Source organism: Nyctereutes procyonoides, unplaced genomic scaffold, assembly GCF_905146905.1.
Source record: "Nyctereutes procyonoides isolate TBG_1078 unplaced genomic scaffold, NYPRO_anot_genome, whole genome shotgun sequence".
Lineage (NCBI taxonomy): Eukaryota > Metazoa > Chordata > Mammalia > Carnivora > Canidae > Nyctereutes > Nyctereutes procyonoides.
Window position 1 is genome coordinate 28436042 of NW_026575133.1, and position 21326 is coordinate 28457367.

General features: G+C 46.1%; 1 protein-coding gene across 1 annotated transcript in view; it reads left to right on the forward strand.

Moving 5' to 3' along the window:
* The window catches only part of DOCK1 (dedicator of cytokinesis 1), a 498451-nt gene that overhangs the window by 37645 nt on the left and 439480 nt on the right, over positions 1-21326 (forward strand). Inside the window, 1 exon segment of the mRNA XM_055346339.1 lies at positions 19207-19290. Within this exon segment, the coding sequence (XP_055202314.1) occupies positions 19207-19290 (84 nt within the window).

The window sequence follows — 21326 nt, forward strand, 5'->3', positions numbered from 1 at the left end:
GCTCTCCAAACTCAAGGGTTCCACCTGAGTGGATCCTTCTCTGCCCAATTCCGGCTGAGCCTTGAAGATGTATAGGTCCCATGTGCATGGTGTGCTGGGCCCCAGGTACAAGGAGGTAATAGCTCCTCACTCCTGTGCTCCTGTAGGCCTGGACGGGGAGTGGGGTGGGGGGAGGGGGGCTTCAGAAGCTCCTGAGCCACATGCTACCTTTGTAACTTTATAGAAAGGCACCCCCTTGGGGTGGGCATACTACTTGGTAAGCACAGGGGCCTGGGTTTCATTTCCTCTTTGCCCCTGAGTATTTTTGGTGTAGTCAACAACCTACCTGACAGTACACAGGACAGTCCTGAGCCCTGAGCGTGGGTGGGTGAAGGTCGTTTCCATGACACGGCTCATCCTTGCAAACCCTTTCTCTCCCCGGGGCATGGGTATTTCCTCTGTTTTAGTTCAGAGGAGCAGGACACAGAGCTGGGACATGGATGGATTTCTCTGTGCGATCCTGCTCCAGGAGCATGGGGTATTGAATGTCCTTTTCGTGCAGTAACGATAAATTCGTGTTAGACAGGAAAATGTAGGAGTTTGACGGATGCAGGAAGGATCTGCAGCGGAAAAGTATTAGTAGAGAATATTTCACCTAAAAAGGACTTGGTGACAAGGTTTGCTTGTGACAGTCCTGGTGTGATATTAGATGATATTTTGTGTGACTTTTGTTTTGACGTCTTTTCGCCTGGTTTTACGGGAGCTATTTAGGAAGCGCCAGAGGGAGAGGAGCCAGGGAGGAAGAGCCCTGGCCAGCCGCCGGTGGGGGGCAGTGCTCCTTTGGAATTCGGGTCGGGTGTTCGTGGCAACTCGCGTAGGACACGGGCTCCCACGCCTGAGCTTCCCGGCCTTCCAGACCTGGGACTCTAAGCCTCATTTTTTTGTTATAAGGATTTTTATTTATTTATTTGAAAGAGAGAAAGGGTATGAATGGGATGCTGGGGAGCAAGGGGGGGAGAAGCAGACTCCCCCTTGAGTAGGGAGCCCCATGGTGGGGGTGGGGCTCGATCCCGGGACCCAGGGATCATGACCCGAGCCGAAGCCAGACGCTTAACCCACTGAGCCACCCAGGCGCCCATCGAAGCCTCATTTCTTGACCTGTGAGATGGGAATTGTGGCAGTCATAGCACCCCAGGAAAGTTGTGATTATCGCATTGGATCGTGCTCAGGAAGCACGCAGCCGTGGCCATTCCACGCTAAGGGCTTCGTAGCCCTCGTTGTCCTTTGGAGGGTCCAGGGGCAGTGTGTCTGTAGCAGATCTGTCTCTGCTTTTTGGACGGAGGGAGATCGTCTGAGCTCTGAGCTGTCTTGAGGGTAGGAGTCTGGTCTTGTGAGTCTCCCGCCGCTCTCGGCGCTCACCTGGGGGCTTGGGTGGTACCTGCTGCTCCTTTGCGGGGCTGGGTCCACCGATGGTCTTAGAGGCCCCGGTGAGCTCGGCCAGATGTGACGCAGAGAGGCAGTTTCTCGTCTGGACTGGGCTTCTCCTTGTGAGATTAATGGATTTGTTACTTCACTATGTCTCAAGGGCTTCCTAGGGGGAGGGATAGGGGGCCTTTGACACTGCTCACTGTCACAGCCCCTTTGAAGCACCAGGGAGCTGGCTCTGGGGGAGGCACTGCAGTCCTGGTTTGTGAGGAGCAGCAGCATAGCTGCTCTTTGTTTGGGAGGCCGGAGGGCTGGTCTCCCAGCCAGAGGTCACATGATGCCCGCGGCTGCCCCAGCAGCTCAGCCTCCTTCCCCGGTTCTTGGCTCAGCTTTCTGTGCAGAAACGGCCCGATGCTCTTAGGACCCACACCATGGGGCTAGTAGGGAATGAAACGAGGAGATACACGAAATCTTTAGTGGAGTGTCTGGTCTTAGTAAGCACAGAATGGAAGGTAGCTATGATTATTACCGTGGCGGTGGTGATGGTGTCCTCACTGGTGTTGGTAGCAGTGGTGGTCATGGTGGTGGTGGTGGTGGTGATGATGCCGGTGGTGCTACTGGTGGTGGTGGTAGTGGCGATGGTGGCAGCATTGTCGGTGATGATGGGGGTGATGGTGAGCTCCCCATCTTTCTCCCTGTATGCCTTTGTGGCAAAGGCCTCATGAGAACAGCGTGAGAAGATTGTCCCTGGTTTGTGGTTGGGATTTTTTTTTTCCCCCCAGGAAACTGGTTTGGCAGAGGAAATATTGTCTACGTGTGTTGGGGTTGGAGGCTGCTGTGGCTTCTCAGTGGTCAGCTGCAGTGTTATCTAGAGCATGCTGTGTGCAAGTCGGATGGAACAACAGGGAATTATAGGGAAATCAGCGTTTTCCACTGTCAGGCTTCTAAAAGTTAAAACGAAGCAAACAGTTGAGACGTATTCAATGGTTTGCTCGGTGCATTAAGAAAAAAATACCGAGTGGATCCTGTCTATGGAGTATCATGGCGGACACACTGTTGCGTGCATTTTCTGGGATGGATTCTCTTTTGCCTTCCCTTTATCCTCTTCTGCTTTTGTCCTGTTCAGCAGCGACTCTATAAGCAAGCAAATAGGTTTTTATGGCCTCTTGCTAAGTATTTCTCATCTCTTGCTAAGTATTTCTACCACGGTGCAAAAGCAATTTTGTTATGTGATGCTGTATTTTTATAGTCAATTGAAATGACTATTAAAATATAACATAGCTCGTCAGGCTCACAGTAGCTCTGCTGGTGAAGCACTGCCCTTGCAAGATGGGGCAGCAGCTGCTTAGAAAGACAGACCTTCTGGGAGCCGGAGCCCGAGACCTGGGCATGGACCTGAGCAGTCACAGTCATGGGCCTGAGACCTGTGTGGTCACATAGGACCGTGCACTTAATTTTTTTTTTTATTATGGCAAAATATACATAACATACAGTTTTCATTTTTCAGTGTATCATTTAATGGCATTAAGGACATTCACGTGGCTGTTCAGCCATCAGCACCATCCATCTCCAGAACTTTTTCATCTTGCCAGACTGGCACTCTGGCCCCACAAAACACAAGCTCCCCAGTCGCCCTCCCCCTGCCCCTGGCAACCACCATTCTATGTTCATCTCTATGAGTTTGACTATTGTAGGTACCTCATGTAAGTGGAATCATCTAGTATTTGTCTTCTTGTGATTGGCTTATCTCACCGAACATAAGGCCTTCAGGGTTGATCCATGTTGTAGCATGAGTCAAAATTTCCTTCCTTTTCAAGGCTGAATAATATTCTGTTGTAAGGATGGCTCTTATTTTGTTTATCCATTCGTCTGTCCACGGGCACTTGGGTTGTTCCATCTTCTGCCTCTTGTGAGGGCTGCTGTTGTGAACCTGGCTGTACAAATATCTGTTCAAGTTCCTGCTATCTATTCTTCTAGATATCTACCCAGAAGAGGAGTTGCTGGGTTGTGTATCATATTTAATTTTTTTTTAAGGGACCACCAAAGTGTTTTCTGTGGCCACTAGACCACTTCACATTCCCATCAGCAGAGCACAGGGGGGCCAGTTTTTCCACATCCTTATCAACACTTGTTATTTTGTTCTTATTTTTTCTTGAATAGTGGCCATTCTAGTTATCCTGAATTTTTAAATAACCTTTGAGCAAAGGATTTTGCACTTTCACTTGCATTGGGGCCCTGAAAATCATGTAGCCAGTCCTACTGGGGACTGCTGTTGCCTTGCACTCGCTGCAGCCACATTTAAGAGTGTTAAGGTCTAGCCACGCATGGGTTTAGCAACCCAGTGCAGAGGACAGAGGCTCATGCTGTTCAAGCCTATTCCTGGCTGGCCTGGGTCTGGGCGGAGTAGCATTTTGAGACACGGAGAGGCAGGCAAAACAAGACTGCTGGCATCTGTTGGGTTGCTTAACGTCTCGTCTTAGGTCTGTATTCAGGCCTGGGTGTCCACGGTCCATAATGTTTGTGAGCAGAGCCTGTGGCCTGCTCTGTAAAGGGCAGCCCACCTGCCAACACCCCTCTCCATTAACGCACACTGTCTTCTCCCATCTTTGGGCATTGCCTGTGGAAGGCAGATCTGTCCAGTGCTTCACTGAGGAGGGCTTTGCCTTGTGTCCTCTGGGAACTTGCAGGGCATGCCAGGTGATTCAGACAGGATGCTGGAGGAGGCTTCTGGGTCACACTTGTCCACACGCCTTGTGAAACAGAGAAGGTAGCACCACATAGGTGTGTGTGAGATACACAGGGGGGAGCCACCCAGCTGAGGCTAGCCCCTAACACGTGTACTGTAAGCGTCAGCCTCGCTTTTGAAAGGGTTCAAGTGCAAAGTGAGAATCTGCTTTCCTCCAGCTACAGTGCATGTGGGGAGCAAAATGAGCTCTCTCTGGCCATCTTCCAGGAGGCATCCAAGCCATCCGCCCCTTCCCGCTCCCTGCCCTCCTCTTCCTTCTCTGTCATTGGCCCCTTTCACAGAGAGAGATGGAGCCTCATAGAATTTGTGTTACTTGCTCAAGGGTTGGAGCTGGGGTTTGGAGTTGAGCCCCAGTTTCGATGCTGGGGTCTGAGTGCCCTGCTCAGAGGGGATGGCTGGCTGGTCTGCAGAGGTCAAGAGAGTGTGACCTGATGCACTGAGGGGTCAGCCAGCCTAGAAGATGGGCCTGTGCAACAGGACAGGGGGCGTGGGCTGCCCTAGGGCTGGGGTCCTGGGTTGGGAGTTGTTGGGTGGGGGGCCCTTTACTTCTCAGGTACATCATACAGGTCTGTCTCCTTACACGTATCTGTGAAATGGGGTCGTAGCGTGGGACTGGCTGTGCTGTATGTCCTTTGGGAGGGGCAGGTCAGAGCACAACAGAGGCCGGAGGCCTAGTGCTTTGTCACCTGAGACCCCCCTGTGTGGGAGGGGATGGTGGCTGTTCCCTGGAGCACATGTCTGGAAATGCAGGGCTGCAGGGGGCTCCCCCTCTAGCAGTGCCTGCTGCAGTTCCTTCATGAACACCCCATGTGTGCTCGGCTTTATTGTTTTTCCTCGAAGAGTGCTTGATTGTTTTTTAATCTCCAATTTTATATTTTATCAAAGCTAAGTAATGTAGCACTCAGGAGGAAAAAGTGCAACAAACTACAAAGGAACCAAATGTTTCCTTGGTGCTAAGTGCGCCTTCCCTGGGAGTTCCAGGGCCGAGGTGGGTGCCTGCCCTCCATGCCTGCCGGCACCTGCTGGGCCTGGGGGGCTGCTCCCAGGTGCTGGATGCTTTTCAGAGAGCGGGGGCACCTCTAATCAAGCCTGAAATTCCCATTGGTAGAAAACACGGCCACTAAAAGATTCATGGGGGAAGGTTCAGTGCAGCCTTTTTTAAAAAAATAAATACCTGCAAATGGGAAATAAATAACCCAAATGTCCATCTTCAGGAGAATGGATCAATACATTGGGACATGTTGATACCATGGAAGACTATATACCATTAAAAAAAAAACCCACTTCTGAGAGGGCACTGTGGATCAATCTGGAAATGTTGAGCCATAGAGGGCCGCTGGCATAAGGGAGTACGCGTAATATAATTGCCCTTACAGCCAAGAACCGACCACATTCATTGGTGCTTTTAGATTCCATTAAATCCAAGAGTTGTCAGAATTGGTCTATGGTGAGACAAATCTGAGAAAGTGGTGTTGTGGGAGGAAAAGTGCCTAGAGGCAGGCACGAGAGTACTTTCTGGAGCTCTTATGTTGGATTTCTGTAGGGTATAGAACGATCTTACACTCACTGAGCTGATGACCTGGGATTGTGCAGTCTCTCACGCTCCTTAAAATGTAGACGCAGTGAGGGCACGTCTGCAGATAGGTGAGCGTATTCTCATTTGCTGTGGGGCTCCCTGCACTCATTTTGTTGTGTGTTTAGAGATTCCGGATGCCACTGTGTTCATGCAGTGCCCAGGGATATTGCTTCTTTTACACGTGGCTTTAAGCCCCCTGTGGCTTCCGAAGGACAGGTTGAAAGGAGGGAGTGGCTTGTGGGGACCACCCGTGGGGGCTTTGTCGTTTGACACTTGGCGCAGTAGGTTTTTCCATGTCTCTGCAGAAGCCCATCATGGGGTGATGAGGATGCCTTGACTTAGGAGACAGGAAGATGGGGAGTATGCAGATGATGTTGGAGGTGCAGGGCCCTGTTAGAAAAAGCAGGTGGTTAGTTCTCAAGAAGTCTGGAGTAATTTGGGGACCAGCGAATTTGTGCCCTGGAATATTTGCCACTCAACGCCGGTGACTCTATCCTGATTTTAGTGGTTTTTCCTTCTCAGGTTGGTGCAGCTCAGCTCCTACAGGTCTTCTCCACCCAGCTCTCCTTGTGGAGGGTCACCAGGGAGTGGTCAGGGCAAGGGAGACCATCGGCGGGGGTGCAGGGCAGCATCTCTCCCAGGAGAAGCCCGCTGGAGTGGACTCCGCTCTGTCTCTGCCCCCCCTTGGAGCCCCTCATGGTTGTGTGGTTTGCCAGCGAGGCTGAGCGTGTGCAGGTGCCCGGGTGGGATCTTGGCACCACTTGTCCAAGTGAAACTGTGCTTTATTTCTGGGCAGATGGCTGGACCCCATGACGTGCCTCCCAGGTTTGGCTGTCAAAACGGAGGTGCAGGGAGCTGGCTCTGCGGAGACCCTGGTCTGGTCGTCGATTTTTTAATGTGACACAAGTGAAAACACAACTGCAGTGTTTTCCAGTGGATTTAAGATTCAAGTAATAGTTTGGCCGCCTTGGATTCTTCCTATGTTGATTTGTTAAGCGATTCACACAGTCAACGCTTGTGTCACTTTGGGTGCTGGGCGCTGCAAAGCCTAGAAGCAAAGGTGGAGAAGATGCAGGGCAGGTGTGAGAGGAGATGGGGAGCAGAGCTGTAGGGGTGAACTGGTCTCTGGTGTTTCAGAAGGACTGCTTGCAGGATGGGAAGCTAGAGGAGGGAGGCCCTCTTCACGGCTCCGTTTGACCCACGTCGGGCACCTGTGATGTGATGGGCGCATCAGTATGAGTAGCAAGTGGGCAGTTCTCTTCTGGCGTTTGGTCAGGGTGGGCAGGGGTGCTGTGGAGCGCCGTGCATGCCGCCTGAACTTCCTGGGTGCGTGGAGGTGACAGGAAAGCTCTTCCCCTAGGTGTAGGTGAGCTGCAGGGCGCAGCCCCACAGGAGGGGGAGAAAGGGCATTCCAGACAGAAGTAAGCTTTTAGACAGAGACCTGGGGTAGGTATGGGGCACCTGGGGTTCAGTTCCTTGGGAACACCTGCTTACATTCACACAATGACAAAGGCTTCTCCCAACTTGATTGCTACCTTTATTTGTGACTTTCATATATAATATGAATAATATGTAAATGTGTGTATTTCTATATATGTTTATAAATACATGAAATATACATTTACACACACATGCACATATTTTTTTTTTGAGAAAGATTTGTTTTTTGAGAAAAACAAATTAACAAGGAATGTTCTGTATGTCCTTCCCTTTCTTTCTTTGTCACTACTAATATTAGACTGAGTGTTGTGAAAACAGGAGAAATCGCCTTATTCTACAGAAGAAATCACCTGAGACTTTCCGCTGAAGCCCAGTAAGAGGAATTTGGGGATGTGACAAAGTGTCATTATCCTTTAGTATTACAGAAAAATGGATCCTGGCCCATTTTTTTCTGTTCCTTCCTCTCCCATCATTGCCTCTGCCCCTGATGCCCTTGGGCCTGGGCGTGTTTTAGGTGGAACCTGTTGGACCAGTCAGGGACTGGGGTGGGGGGTGAGCAGCGGGGCATGTCTGGCCAGGTCTGCAGCACAGAAGCTGAGCCCTGTGTCCAGTCAGACACTGGAGAGGTCCTGGTGGCACATGGTCCCCATCGGGAAGCTCTCTGGGACCAGTCCCTGGTTGTGGAGTCCACTGGGGTTTGCCCAGCCCCGTGGGGTGGGGTGAGGTCCTTGTCAAGCCCCCATGGTCAGGGGTAACAGCTGGGCTCTTAGGTCTCTAGCATATATTTTCCTAAGCAGCAGTAACCTTTCTGTCTTGGAGAAGGATGATTAAAGAGATGGAATCTTCCCCCATCTTGTCTCTCTACCCCTCTTTGCTGCTGAGCAGAGTGAAATGCAAAAATAGATAATTTCCAGGTCAGCCCAAGTCTTTTCTTATTTGTGGGTGGATTTGCAAAGACTGTCCCATAATGAAGTCCGTGGTTTTTCTCTCCTGGCACCGAGTTTATGAGAGACAAAAGCGTTGAAAAGTGGACTCTGATTTTCCCTGTCAGGACAAAACAGTAAAGCCAACACCCCTCCACCCGCCAGTAACCCGTGTATTGTGGACACTGTGACCTCCTGGGCCGGAGAGAAGCCAGGTGGTCGCTGGCTCGCTGTGGGCTAGCTGTGGGCCAGGCGCACGGTGACATTTCATTCTGAGAAAGACATTAAAATATCTCTGAATTGTGTCTGTCAGTTCCATTAGAATTTGAGAAAGGACTCTTTTGTACGCTTCTTCTCTCGCACTCTTATCTTCACCATCCCTCCCACCTGTTTCCATCCAAAAGGCAAGAAGAAATCCCGAATAGCAAACAACAGGTCCTTTATCTTGCTGTGCCCCTGCTCTGTCTTGTAATTATTTAGATGAATTCCTTGATTCTGTTATTCAAACGTTGCAGGAAATCCTGCCATGGGGGATTTTCTTGGCTGAGAAACAGTCTCTGTTCCGAAGAAAGAAAGATAGGAACCCAAAAGAAGTAACTCTGTGACTTTGAAACTTTGAAAGTGGTATCCTTTTTAGAAATGTGGTGCTCTCTCTCTCCGTCTCTCTCTCCTTCTCTCACATACACACACACCTGGAGGTGTTCTTTGATCTTGAGCCCATCACCCCTAATTTCCTCTTGCTTCTCCTTCCGGTTGAACCTCATGTGTGGAACAGGTAAGGGAGGGAAGCCGCTACACCCTCAGGGACCTTGTAGGTGCAGCCACTGGACCCACTGAATATTTCACAGCTCCCAGTAATGGGAGATGCTAAATCCACTAGGAACCTTCTCATTCTCTCTAGCAGCCTTTCCTTTTATTCTTTACATCCTTTAAAATTATCATGGTAAAGTATAACATAAATTTGTCATTTTAACCACTTTCAGGTGTGCAGTTCTGTGGCATGAAGTACATTTGCATTGTGGTGCAACCACCACCATCACCACCCATCCATCCCCAGAACTTTCCCGTCTTCCCCAGCTGAAACTCTCTACTCTTTAAACACCAACATCGCGATCCCCCCCACCCCCCCAAGCCAGTCCCTTATGTAAGTGCAATTATGCCCCATTTGTCCTCTTGTATCTGGCTTATTTCTCTTAGCATCATGTCTCGAGGTTCATCCCTGTGACAGCTGGTGTCAGAACTTCTGTCTGTTTTAAGACTGAATAATATTCTGTTATATGGACAGAGCACATTTTGCCTATCCATTCGTCCCTGGGTGGACACTTGCGTTGCTCCCACACTTTAGCTATTCTGAGTAGGGCTGCTGTGAACGTGGCTGTACATATTATCTCTTCAAGTTTCTGCTTTCAGGTCTTTTGGCTATATACCTGGAAAGTGTAATTGCTGGGCCATATGGTAATTCTAAGTTTAATTTTTTGGGAAACAACTAGACTGTTTTTCACAATGGCTGTACCAACTTACAGCTCGATGAACAATGCACAGGATTTCCCATTTCTCTACGACTTTATCAATACTTGTTGTTTTCTTGTTTTTTAATACCAGTCATCCAGCGAGTGTGACGTGCTACCTTATTGACTCGACTGGTGGGTGATGTGGAGCATCCTAACATGTGCCTGTTGGCCATTGGTATATTTTCTTTGGAGAAAGGTCTACTCAGGTGCTTTGCCCATTTTTTAATTGTGTTGTTTGTTTTTGGTTGTAGTTGTTGAATTGTGAGAACTCCTTAAATATCTTGATGATCGGTTCCTTTTCAGATATAGGATTTGCACATATTTTCTCCTATTCTGTGGGCTGCCTTTTCACTCTGTAGATAATTTCCTTTGGTGCACCAACATTTAAGATTTTGATGAAGTTCAACATCTATTTTGTCTTTTGTTGCCTCTGTTTTTGGTGTCATATCCAAGAAATCATAGTGAAATCCAAGGCCATGAAGTTTCTCTCCTGTGTTTTCTTCTAAGAGTTTTATTGTTGTAGCTTTTATGTTTTAGGTCTTTCATCTATTTTCATCTTCCCTCCCATCCATCCATCCATCCATCCATCCATCCATCCATCCATTTTAAAGGTCCTGCTGTTGCCAGGTACTTTTAGCTGCTTGGGAAAATGAAGACTATTGGCAAAAGCAGTGTTCTGATTCAGTATGTTTCAGGGCTCTGGAAAACTCTAACCTTGCCTGAATGATATGCTTCCAAATTGGAGTAGGGGGCCGGGGTGGGGACTAGTAATGGTGTGGCTGCCAGTATCTTTTTGAAGAAGTAATTTAGGAAACCTAGCCCCCAGTTCCAATACAGAATTTGAATACAGGGCTGGTCTCTATCCAGAGTGAAATTCAAAGGAAATACATACAATCATGTTCTGGTTCTTTATGCACTAGATATTCTGAATGGGCCTAGCATATCTCTCAAACCCCAGCACGGTTTGAGACCATGCTCTCGGTGCTAGACCAGAGCAGGAGTCCTCTGGCGTCTTGGGAAATACCAAGTGTATATGTTTGGCATGGACTAGACAGCGGATGGATGGCCCTTAAAATGAAGCCCTGTAGCAGGCAGACAGGCCCCTTGCCCCTGTCTCCTTACGGATATGGTTTGCATTTCCCCCAGCTCTGAGAAGCATGCTAGTGAACATTTATTTTTCCAACTGAAGGCAAGACAAAAGGAATGAGATCAAAAACAGAGCAATTAATTTTCACAAATTGACTTTTTAAAAGAATTAATTAACTTTTAAATTGCTACTTGAAATCTTGAAGTCATATTTCAAGGAGACCCTGTAGGATAGAAAGAGCTGAGCAGATTTTAGAAGTAATGTGTGGTCAGGCCCATACCTTCGATGCTTTAAGGAGGCTTTGCATCTGAGCACTGATGGTGAGTTCTCTCATTAGATGCAAAGAAACCCAAAGCAAAAACAGGAAAGCTAATGCTGTGTCTCTCTTTCTTAGTGATTGAATAAGTTTTGGGCTCCTAGATCTTTCTGTAGAGGGCAGGGTTTTTGCTCTCACTCTATGGCAGACCACACAAGAAGGAATACATGGTGATCTGGTTTAATTATGTGAATTTTTATTGAGTTGCCTGCAAGGCATGGTATTAACCACTGTGGGAAATCCAGTGATTAATAAATGTTTACTTCCCTCAAGGAAATCTGGTCTGGAGGGAGAGACAGATACTTAGATAAGCATTCCTGCAAGGCCATGGGATGTCAGAGAGCTTGTAGGAAAAAGTTGTGGAACAAGCAATTAATTGAGGTATGCACATACCTTTTTTTGGTCAACGGAGAAAGTCAGAATTCAGGAAGGATCTGGAGAAGGATATGAAATGAAACACGGGCCTTGTAGACAAGGAGCCTTCAGACATAGAGGGAGGGAGGAAGGCATTTCCAGAGGCAGAGCAGCTTTCAGAAGGCCCCAGGGGGTGACGTGGGATGGGGGGTGGGGAGCTGGAGGAGTGTGAGTGGGGAGATGAGATTGGAAAGGTAAGTTCAAGTCCCATCCCTCAGGCTTTGGATGATGGAGACTTTACCCATTATTCACAAAGCCAAGGGAAACAGTACAGTGTTTTGGAGTAAGATTTCAGGAAGGTAACTGGTGATAGAAGAAATGAGAGCTTATATAAGGAGATCAGCTAAAATATTATTTTTCATTGTGGGGTGATGGAGACAGTCTGGAAGGGACACCTTGGGGTCTCAGGGCTGTCATCAATCCCTGCGTCACCTGGAGCAAGTCAGAACTTCTCTGTAGGGTTCTGTGTTTTTATCTGTTAAATTGGTTGATGGATGTAGTAGTTTTTTTCCCTAATGTCAGATTAGTCAAGTTGGTTTTTTGTTTTTCCCTGAATAGGAATTACATTTCCTCAGCTGCTTTTTCTGTACCAATTGGGGTGGTCCTGTGACTGTTCATCCTTCACTCTGTTAATGTGATGAATTACCTTGATCGGTTTTTGGATATTACACCAACCTTGCATTACTGGAATTACCTCAACTTGAGTTCTTCTTTGTAAGGAATTAGAAGTCCATTAGCAGGATGCTTTGGACATTGGTGGACCTCAGAAATGCACAGGCATGTTTGCCTGTCTGGGAACTGCAGGCTGGATGTTGTGATTTGCAGGGGAGCTACCAGGAGGGCAGTCTGAGGCCCAGGGAGGGCTGTGGTTGACACTGGCCAGGGATTGAGGAAGAGTCTGTGCAGGTGTTGGCACGGAGGTCCTTCATTCAGGCTGGCCTTGGCCCTGTACAGCCCCTCCAGGGGCTGCTCAGACATAGCAGACTCGAAGCTGCTGTAAGCTCTGATGAAAGAAATAGAAAAATTCTATTTCCCCCTCATAGGACTGTTGTGAGGGTGAAATGAGTCTGAACATGTGAAGCTCCTTGTCTATTGTCTAGCTCATAGAATATACTCAGTTAATGTCAGCCAGAATCAGCAGCAGCATTGTCACCATCAGTACCACTGTCACCACTGTCATTACCACCACCACCACCACTATTGTCATCACCACTGTCACTAACACCACTGGCACTACCATTAGCACCACCACTGCCACCATCACCACCACCATCACTGTCACCATGATCACCAATATCATCATGATCACCACTATCCCCACCAGCATCACCATCGTCATCATCACCACCTTCATCACTATCATCACAAGCATCACCACCAGCACCGTCGTCACCATCGTCACCACCATTGCCATGATCATGATCATGATCCAAGGTATCCCAGTGTTGTACCATCAGCAGCAGCGGCAGCAGCAGCTTCATCCACAGCATCATTGCTGTTAGCATTAGGAATGATATGGGTGTAGGTGGAAGCCTTCTCTCATTTATGAGCCACATTTCCTTCCTTATATCCCCAAGCAGCCATTTTTAGGGTGATTAGGAGATTGAGCAGAGGTGATGACTTTGCCTTTTCGTGTCTCTCTGATCCATTCAAACTAAGTGAGGCACAGACCAGCGTGTTAATTTTTAATTTTGGGAAAAAAGACCCATATGGTTACTCACTCTGGGCTGCTGCTGACTCTTCCAGAAAAAGAAAAAACCCTGCCATTCTGGGGAAGAACCTTCATGCTGGGTTCATCTCTGCATCTTTCTCATTTCACATGAGCAGCATAGCAAGCCGCTGCACTGGGCTCCACAGTCCAGGATTGAGAAATTCTGCTGAACGTGCGCGTATACCCATTGACAGCCGGCTTTAGCCAGGCTATTAAAAAAGGCAAATGGGTTTGAGGAGGAGGAATATATTAAGCACACGGCCCACCAGCCAGATGAGGGTGGATGCAAAGATATGAGTGGACGCGGGATGACCACATTCTCTTGTGGAATCATTCCCAGATCTTAACAGATCCGAAAAATAAGACAAATGGGCAACTTGCAAAGAGGTTGCCTTTGTGCTTCTATCAAGTAAAGACATTTTAAAACCCAGATGTCATCCGTCATTGTCATACTAATAAAGGAGAAGACCGTGTCTCCTCTTTCTCAGCCTGCTCTACCCCTCAAGGAGGGACCGCTCTAAAGGTCAAAGAACCAGAATTCGGAATAGTCTCTTGTCTTGAATACTTCTGGGTTTAAGAAAAATTCATTGCATTGTATTCATTTTTCCATCACCCAAGAATTGGGGAACCATAGCCACAGGCTGGTCAGGTTCAGATGCTTGCAGTTGGGACCTCTGCCCCAGCTGCCTTCGGCAGTGAATAAATTAGCCACAAAACACTCCTTTTACATTGTCCTGCGCATACCTCCCTCTGTGTTTCGCATGGCTGCTGTAACCAATTACCACACACCCAGGAGCTTAAAACAATATGTATTTATGATATTGCAGCTCTGGAGGTCAGAAGTCCTAAAATCAAGGTGTGGGCTGTGTTTCTTCTGGAGGGTCCTGGGGGATTCCACTTCCTTGCCTTTCCTGGCTGCCAGGGGTCACCTGTGTTCTGGGGGGTTTGTGGCTCCTTCCTTGACCACTGTAACCTTTGCTGCATCATATCTTCTGACTCAAGCTTTCCTGCCTCCCTCACACTGACCCCTCTGATTGTACTGGTCCCACCTGGATAATCCAGGATTAGCATCCCCACTTGAAATACTTACCCTGGACAATCCTGCATGGGCCGCCTTTGCCAACATAAGGTACACCTCACAGGTTCCAGGGATTCAGATGTGGATGTCTTGGGGGGGGGGCATCATTCTATCTACCACACTTCCCCCTCCCTCCCACTCCTTTGGCCAATAATCTTATGTAGTAAAGTCTTTCAGTTTGCCTTTGAAAGATTTTTAAGGCTGTGATAGTAAGAGCAAAGGGCCAGAGGCTGCGCAGCCACTATGGTGGTCTTAGCTCTGTGTGTCTTTTGGGGCCCCAGGCATGAACCTTCCCTTTCATCTATAAAATCGGGTCTTTAAGGCTCATTTCATAGTTAAATTTGAAGTTCCTCTTCCCACAACTGGTTTTGTCTGCCTTTTTCAGAGAGGAAGAGGGCAGGTACTTAGAGATTTTTATGTATGTGCCTTACAAATTCACAGGAGCCTGGATGTGTTTATAGTGGACGTGTTCATTTTGCTTTATTTTTATTATTTTTGATGTGTTTATTTTTTGCACATCTCTAACAGAATAAGCATGCTGGCAGGGATGCTGTTAAGAACTGTGAGAAACGCATTTATGACTCCTAAAGGCTTAGGAATATAGTTATGCTGAACCAGGAAACGCTGGCATATGCTCCGAGCTTCCTTTACCTAATGCAGTTATTTCTCGTTAAACTTCACCATAAAATGCTAAATAAACTTAATAACTACTAATAGCCATTTATGTCAGTTGAGGACATTTAAATTTTATGAATTTTGGTGGAAATAGAGGAAAATACCTATGAAAATAGAATTTTCTACATGCATGTTTTTTGATGTTTTAGGATTTTCCTGATCGTGTGTTTATCTCCTCGCTTTGGCTTTTTAAAAAGGATTCTGATAGTGTTAGAAGTCTTTATTGCAGTAACAGCAAAATGCTCCCAACCCCAATTAGAGTCTTTATCATTTACTAAGTGTTCACTGCAGGACACCCAGTGTTCCAATCACCAAATCTGCCAGTGGCATCATTGTCTTTAAGACACAAAATGCACATGGTCATGCAAGGTGTAGATATCAAGAGCCTTATTTCATGGGGAAAGGTGAATATGGAGAGGATAGGTCATTTGCTGGAGGTCCCTCGGATCTTCAGGCATAGAAACGTTACCTGTGTATTTTGTCTGCCGGGTGGACATGGGAACCAGGGAAGGTACCTAGGCCTACACTGCCTTCCCAGCCATGGGTAGCTCAGGTATGGGGCAGACAGCAGCAGGTGTGCTGTGGTAGAGACGTTTGGAGAAGGGGTTGATGAGAGAAACATAGTGAGCCTGGCTTTCTGAACAGGTGCACCTGGTTGGAAGACCGTTTGATGGTGGTGAGGGGGTAAGTTGGCCCATACAGGTGTGGGACAGGCTGGTTACTGTCGTTCAGGGAGAAGAAGCAGGGACAGGGACCCTCCTAAGGCCCATACTGTGTGGTTGGTGGAAGGCACACCATGCTTGCTGGAGGAGTTTGCACATGCTATGATCAAAGAGAATTTTAGAGATGGACACAGTGAGAATAACTTCATCTGGTAGGGTGTTCAAGATGGATGGATGAGACCATCAGAATTTTGAAGAGGAGTTTTACATTAGGTCTGCTTTCTTTTTTTTTTTTTTAAATTTTTATTTATTTATGATAGTCACAGAGAGAGAAAGAGAGAGAGGCAGAGACATAGGCAGAGGGAGAAGCAGGCTCCATGCACCGGGAGCCCGATGTGGGATTCGATCCCAGGTCTCCAGGATCGCGCCCTGGGCCAAAGGCAGGTGCCAAACCGCTGTGCCACCCAGGGATCCCCGGTCTGCTTTCTTTTTAAGTAAGATCCATTGGAAAGGAGGAGCATCACTGTATCACTGTATTTTTCTTTCTTTTTTTGTTTTTTGTTTTAATGACTGGAAGTTTGTACCTCTTAGTTGTACCTGTTTCTTTTCTTTCTTTTTCTTTTTTAAAGATTTCATTTATTCATTCATCAGAGGCACAGAGAGAGAGGCAGGGACATAGGCAGAGAGAGAAGTAGACTCCCTGCGGGGAGCCCGATGTGGGACTCAATCCCAGGACCCCGGGATCATGACCTGAGCCATAGGTAGACACTCAACCACTGAGCCACCCAGGTGCCCATTAATTGTACCTGTTTCAACCATCCTGCATCCAGCTCCTCTCTGGCAACCTCTGTATTTATGCGTCTGTTTTCTAGTTTCTTTGTTCATTTGTTTCGCCTTTTAGATTCAACATATAAGTGAAATCTTGTGGTATTTGTCTTTGTCTGGCTTATTTCACTTAGCATAATACCCTCTAGGTTCATCCATGTTGTTGCAAATGGAAGGGATCTCATTCTTCTTTATGGATGAGCAATATTCCATTGTGTATATATAGCGCATCTTCTTTATCCATTCATGTATTGATGAAAACTTGGGCTGCTTCCGTATCTTGGCTGTTGTAAATAATGCTGTTTATTTTTCCAATAAACACAGGGGTGCATATATTCTTTTGAATTAGTGCTTTCATTTTCTTTGGGTAATACCCAGTAGTGGAATTGCTGGATCATATGATTTTTTTTTTTTAAGATTCTATTTATTTATTCATGAGAGACATAGAAAGAGAGGCAGAGACACAGGCAGAGGGGGAAGCAGGCTTCTCACAGGGAGCCTGATGAGGGATTCGGTCCCAGGACCCCGGGATCATGCCTTGAGCCAAAGGCAGATGCTTGACCACTGAGCCATCTAGCCGCCCCATGATGTTTATATTTTAAGTTTTTTGAGAACCCTCCATACTATTTTCCACTGGATGCAATTTACATCACCACCAACACTGCACAAAAGTTCCTTTTCCTCTACATCTTCCCAGCTTGTGTTACATCTTGTCTCTTTGATTCTAGCTGTTCTTCTGATTGGTATAAGGTGATATTTTATTGTGGTTCTGATTTGCATTTCCCTGATGATGAGTGTTGTTCAGCATCTTTTCATGTATTCGTTGGGCATCTGTATGTCCTCTTTGGAAAAAAAAATATAAGTTCTCTGCCCATTTTTTTCTTTGGATTTTTTTTTTTTTTGTATTGAGATGCATAAGTTTATAGTATATTTTGGATACTATCCTCTTAACCAGATGTGTCATTGGCAAATATCTTCTCCTATTCAGTAGTTTGTCTTTCTGTTTTGTTGATAATTTCCTTCCCCGTGCAGAAGTTTTTTTTTAGTCTCAGTAGTTGATTTTTGCTTTTGTTTCTCATGCCTCAAGAGATATATCTAGAAATGTGTTTTTATGGCCGATGTCAGAGAAATTACTGCCTGTGCTGTCTTCTGGGAGTTTTATGGTTTAAGTTTCACATGTAGGTCCTTAATCTATTTGAGTTTATTTTTGTCTGTGGTTCCAGAAAGTGGTCCAGTTTCATTCTTTTGCATGTAGCTATCCAGTTTTCCCAGCACCATTTGTTGAAAAGACTGTTTTTTCTCCCGTTGCATATTCTTTCCTTCTTTGTTGTTGGCTAATTGACCATATAAGCATGGATTTATTTCTAGGCTCTCCATACTTTTCCACTGACCTATGTGTCTGTGTGCCAGCACCATACTGGTTTGATGACTACAGCTTTGTTCTTCTTTCTCAAGTATTTTCTTTCTTTTTTTATTTCTTCTTTTTTTTTTAGCATCTTAAACACTTCCTAATGTCCTTTTTCCACTGTGATAGTTACCTTTATCTCATCATGCTTGAACAAAAGTGTGGTCTCCATTTAATGGTATTACTTTTTTAGGTGCTTATCTGAAAGGAATAGGAACTGCTTTACGTCAGGATACGCATTGGGGATTTCAGAGATTTGTTGAGTTATTGCCAGTTTAAAGAATTTCTTACAATGTTGGACATATTTTTGCCTATTTGATTGTTATGTAAGCTTTTTGGCTTAGTATCGGCATTGGTTATATGATTATTTTATCTTTCTTTTAAAATTTATTTATTTGTTATATGATAATTTAAAAAATCAGGTTGGTTTCTAAAGTTATTCAGCCTACGTGTAATTGATTCATAGTTAGAAAGTATTTCATGAAATGTATTTTTCTTTTAAGATTTTATTTATTTATTCATGAGAGAGACACAGAGAGAGGCAGAGACACAGGCAGAGGGAGAAGCAGGCTCCCTGCGGGGCGCCCGATGCAGGACTTGATCCTAGGACTCCGGGATCACTCCCTGAACCAAAGGGAGATGCTCAACCACTGCGCCACCCCGGTACCCCTCAGGAAGTGTATTAATGGAAAATACAGTGTATGAAGTGATAATTGAAATGTTAACAGTATCACTTTTCTTTCTATTATAAACATTATTCAGCTATAAAAAGGAACAAAGTTCTGATACATGGTATAGCATGCCCAAACCTTCAAGTCTTAGGTTAAGGAAACCAGATAGGAAAAAGGACACTATAGTTTGATGGTGTTTCTCTGAAGCAGGTAGAGCAGACCTGTTCCTAGGGACACAAAATGGATAGAGGTTGTCCTCAGGCTGCGGGGAAGGGACAGGGGTCCTTGCTCCATGGGCGTGGAGTTGCTCTTTGGAGGGATGAAGAAGGTGTGGAAGGTGACAGTGGTGATGGTTGTACAGCGTTCTCAATGCTGCCGCCGCCACGCTGGACACTTAAAGCTGCTTAAAACGGCAGATTTCCCATCATCTCTATGGACCATGTCAGTGTGGGTTTATTTCCAGGCTCTGCACCGTGTTCTCTTGGTCTGTGTCTGTTTCTGTGCCACCACCACACTGTGTTGATCCACTAGAGTGCTTCAGGGCCACACTTAAAAAACAAACAAATCCCAGTTGCATGATGTTCCGAACTTCTTCTACTTGAAGACATATTTGTGTCTTGAAAGAAAAGGCTACTGTAGGTTATCAGAGAGGCTGATCTAGGCAGAGTGAATGTGTTTCAGCATGAAAAACAAGCAGACACAAGCCAGCAAAGTCACTTCGACCTCTACTAATGTCTTCTTACCTCTGTTTCTCCTTCGCAGCATTTTATAACTACGATGCCAGGGGAGCGGATGAGCTTTCTTTGCAAATAGGAGATACTGTGCACATCTTGGAAACATACGAAGGTGCGTATACCTTTGGTGTCTTTTCTCTTACCATTTTGGGCAGTTAGCACGTTTTCAGGTGTTTCAGAAATAGGTGTCCTCGTGACTCTTGTGCCTTTGATCCGTCTTCCTGTGTGAGGGATGCCATTTCTGGGGAGGGCTGTGGCGAGGTCTCTTCGTTGTTCGAATAATATACTCAATTAAGATGAAATTAAAGCTAAAAATTCTAATTTTTCACCTCTAAAGTTTTTTGTGGAAATAGCTGTTTTCATTAAAAAACAACAACACTTTGGTTCCTTTGTTGCAAATGTATGTGAATCTTGATTGTAACTGACCACTTGGAAAACTATGAAAAAAATACATTTAAGACATTTTCGTGTTTAAGTTACCGTTTTGATGTGTTTAATGCGGGTGGTGAGACTTCTTACGTTCTCACATAGATTTGTTAACAGAGGAACCAAAACTGTTTCTTTTTTTCTTTGACCCCATTTTCTTAGGGGTGAACAGACATTGTGACAACTGTGTGGGATGTGGGCCAGCGAAGCAATCATTGTCCAATAGGTTAGAAATCTAGTAAGTACACTATTGTGATGGTAGTTTCTCAGTGTCTTTGGATTTTCACACAATTTTTTTTTAAAGGCTTTATTTGAGAAGGAGAGAGAGAGCGAGAGAGCGCACATGAGACTGGGGTGGGGGCAGAGGGAGAGGGAGAAGCAGACTCCCCGCTGGGCAGGGTATCTGATGCAAGACTCGATCCCAGGACCCTGAGATCATGACCTGAGCCCAAGACAGCTGCTTAATCGACTGAGCCACCCAGGCACTCCATGCAATCAGTTTTTATCTTTAGTGTTTTGGATAGCATTAGAACGGCCCACCCTTCCTTTTTACCCTGTGGTTATTGTGGCACATACAGAAGGGAAGCAATGATGGGCTTGATTTCTGAGACTCCGCGGATCTGGAAGTTTTGTAAAATTGTGTAATTAGCGTTGGTGGCTTTATTTCCTGCTGGAAAGGGTGACTCCCATATAGCAGATGAATGAAAAGAACTGATTAAAATGGATCGTTTCAATAGAAAAATTGCTTTGAAGGTGGTAATTTAGCTAAACCCTTCCAGTAGGAGGTGGGGCTAGGAGAGGAGAGTGCAGCCATCCCACAGTGATTGGCAAACTGGACTTCACACTCAGTCTGCAGAATCCACTTTGCACACGAGTGAAGTGGCCGTGAGCCTCCGTGCACTAGGCAGGCTGCAGCTTGTTCCTCTGGTACTCCTCCCAGACACCTCCGGGAAGCACAAACCTATTAAAACACCCATGGCCATGTCCCTTACTTCCCCTTGTGTTGTGTTCAGACTTAGAATTCCAGTCCATTTGCATCTTCAACCCTAAAATCTTCCTACTGGGGAAAAAAAAAATCAGCTTTAGTGGCGTATGCCTGGAAGCAGATGTAACTCTGCGAAAACAGACCCTGTCCTTAAGTGAATGAGTAGTTGTGATGGGTGCCTTCTGCTTGTTTTCAATTTTTATAGCTGACAGTTGGATTGCCTTATCTGCTCTCCGTATATATTGCCAATGTTTGAGAGGAAACAGAGAAATTAAGTGGAGGTTAAGGATCAGACCTCTCATCTCAGACGCTTTACTGATCTGAAGGGAAAAATGCTCTTACATCTTTTTTATGTTTGCCCTCTCTCAGTTGAAGTTGAAATCCTGGTTAATAAACACTGGGCAATGACGTCATTCCCGAATAGATAGCAATTTCCGGTCGGCCTGGGTATGTGGGGACTGCCATCTCTTGTTCTTTGCTTCCTAAGGAGAATGTACTCTTTAAGCAGTGGGATCCTGGGATGAGCCAGTGATCCTTGCATACATTTGACTTAAAAAAAAAAATGCATAGCGAGCATCACGGTAGAAGCTTCCTCATTGAGCATTTAGTTTCCGGGCTAGTCAGTCTTCCAGATTCTGATTAAACTATTCCAGTCTTTGTAGAGACCTTCTAACACAAAACAAATTCCTTTTCTTTGACAACTGTCATTTTGGTTTTAATCAGAATCTGATCAGAGA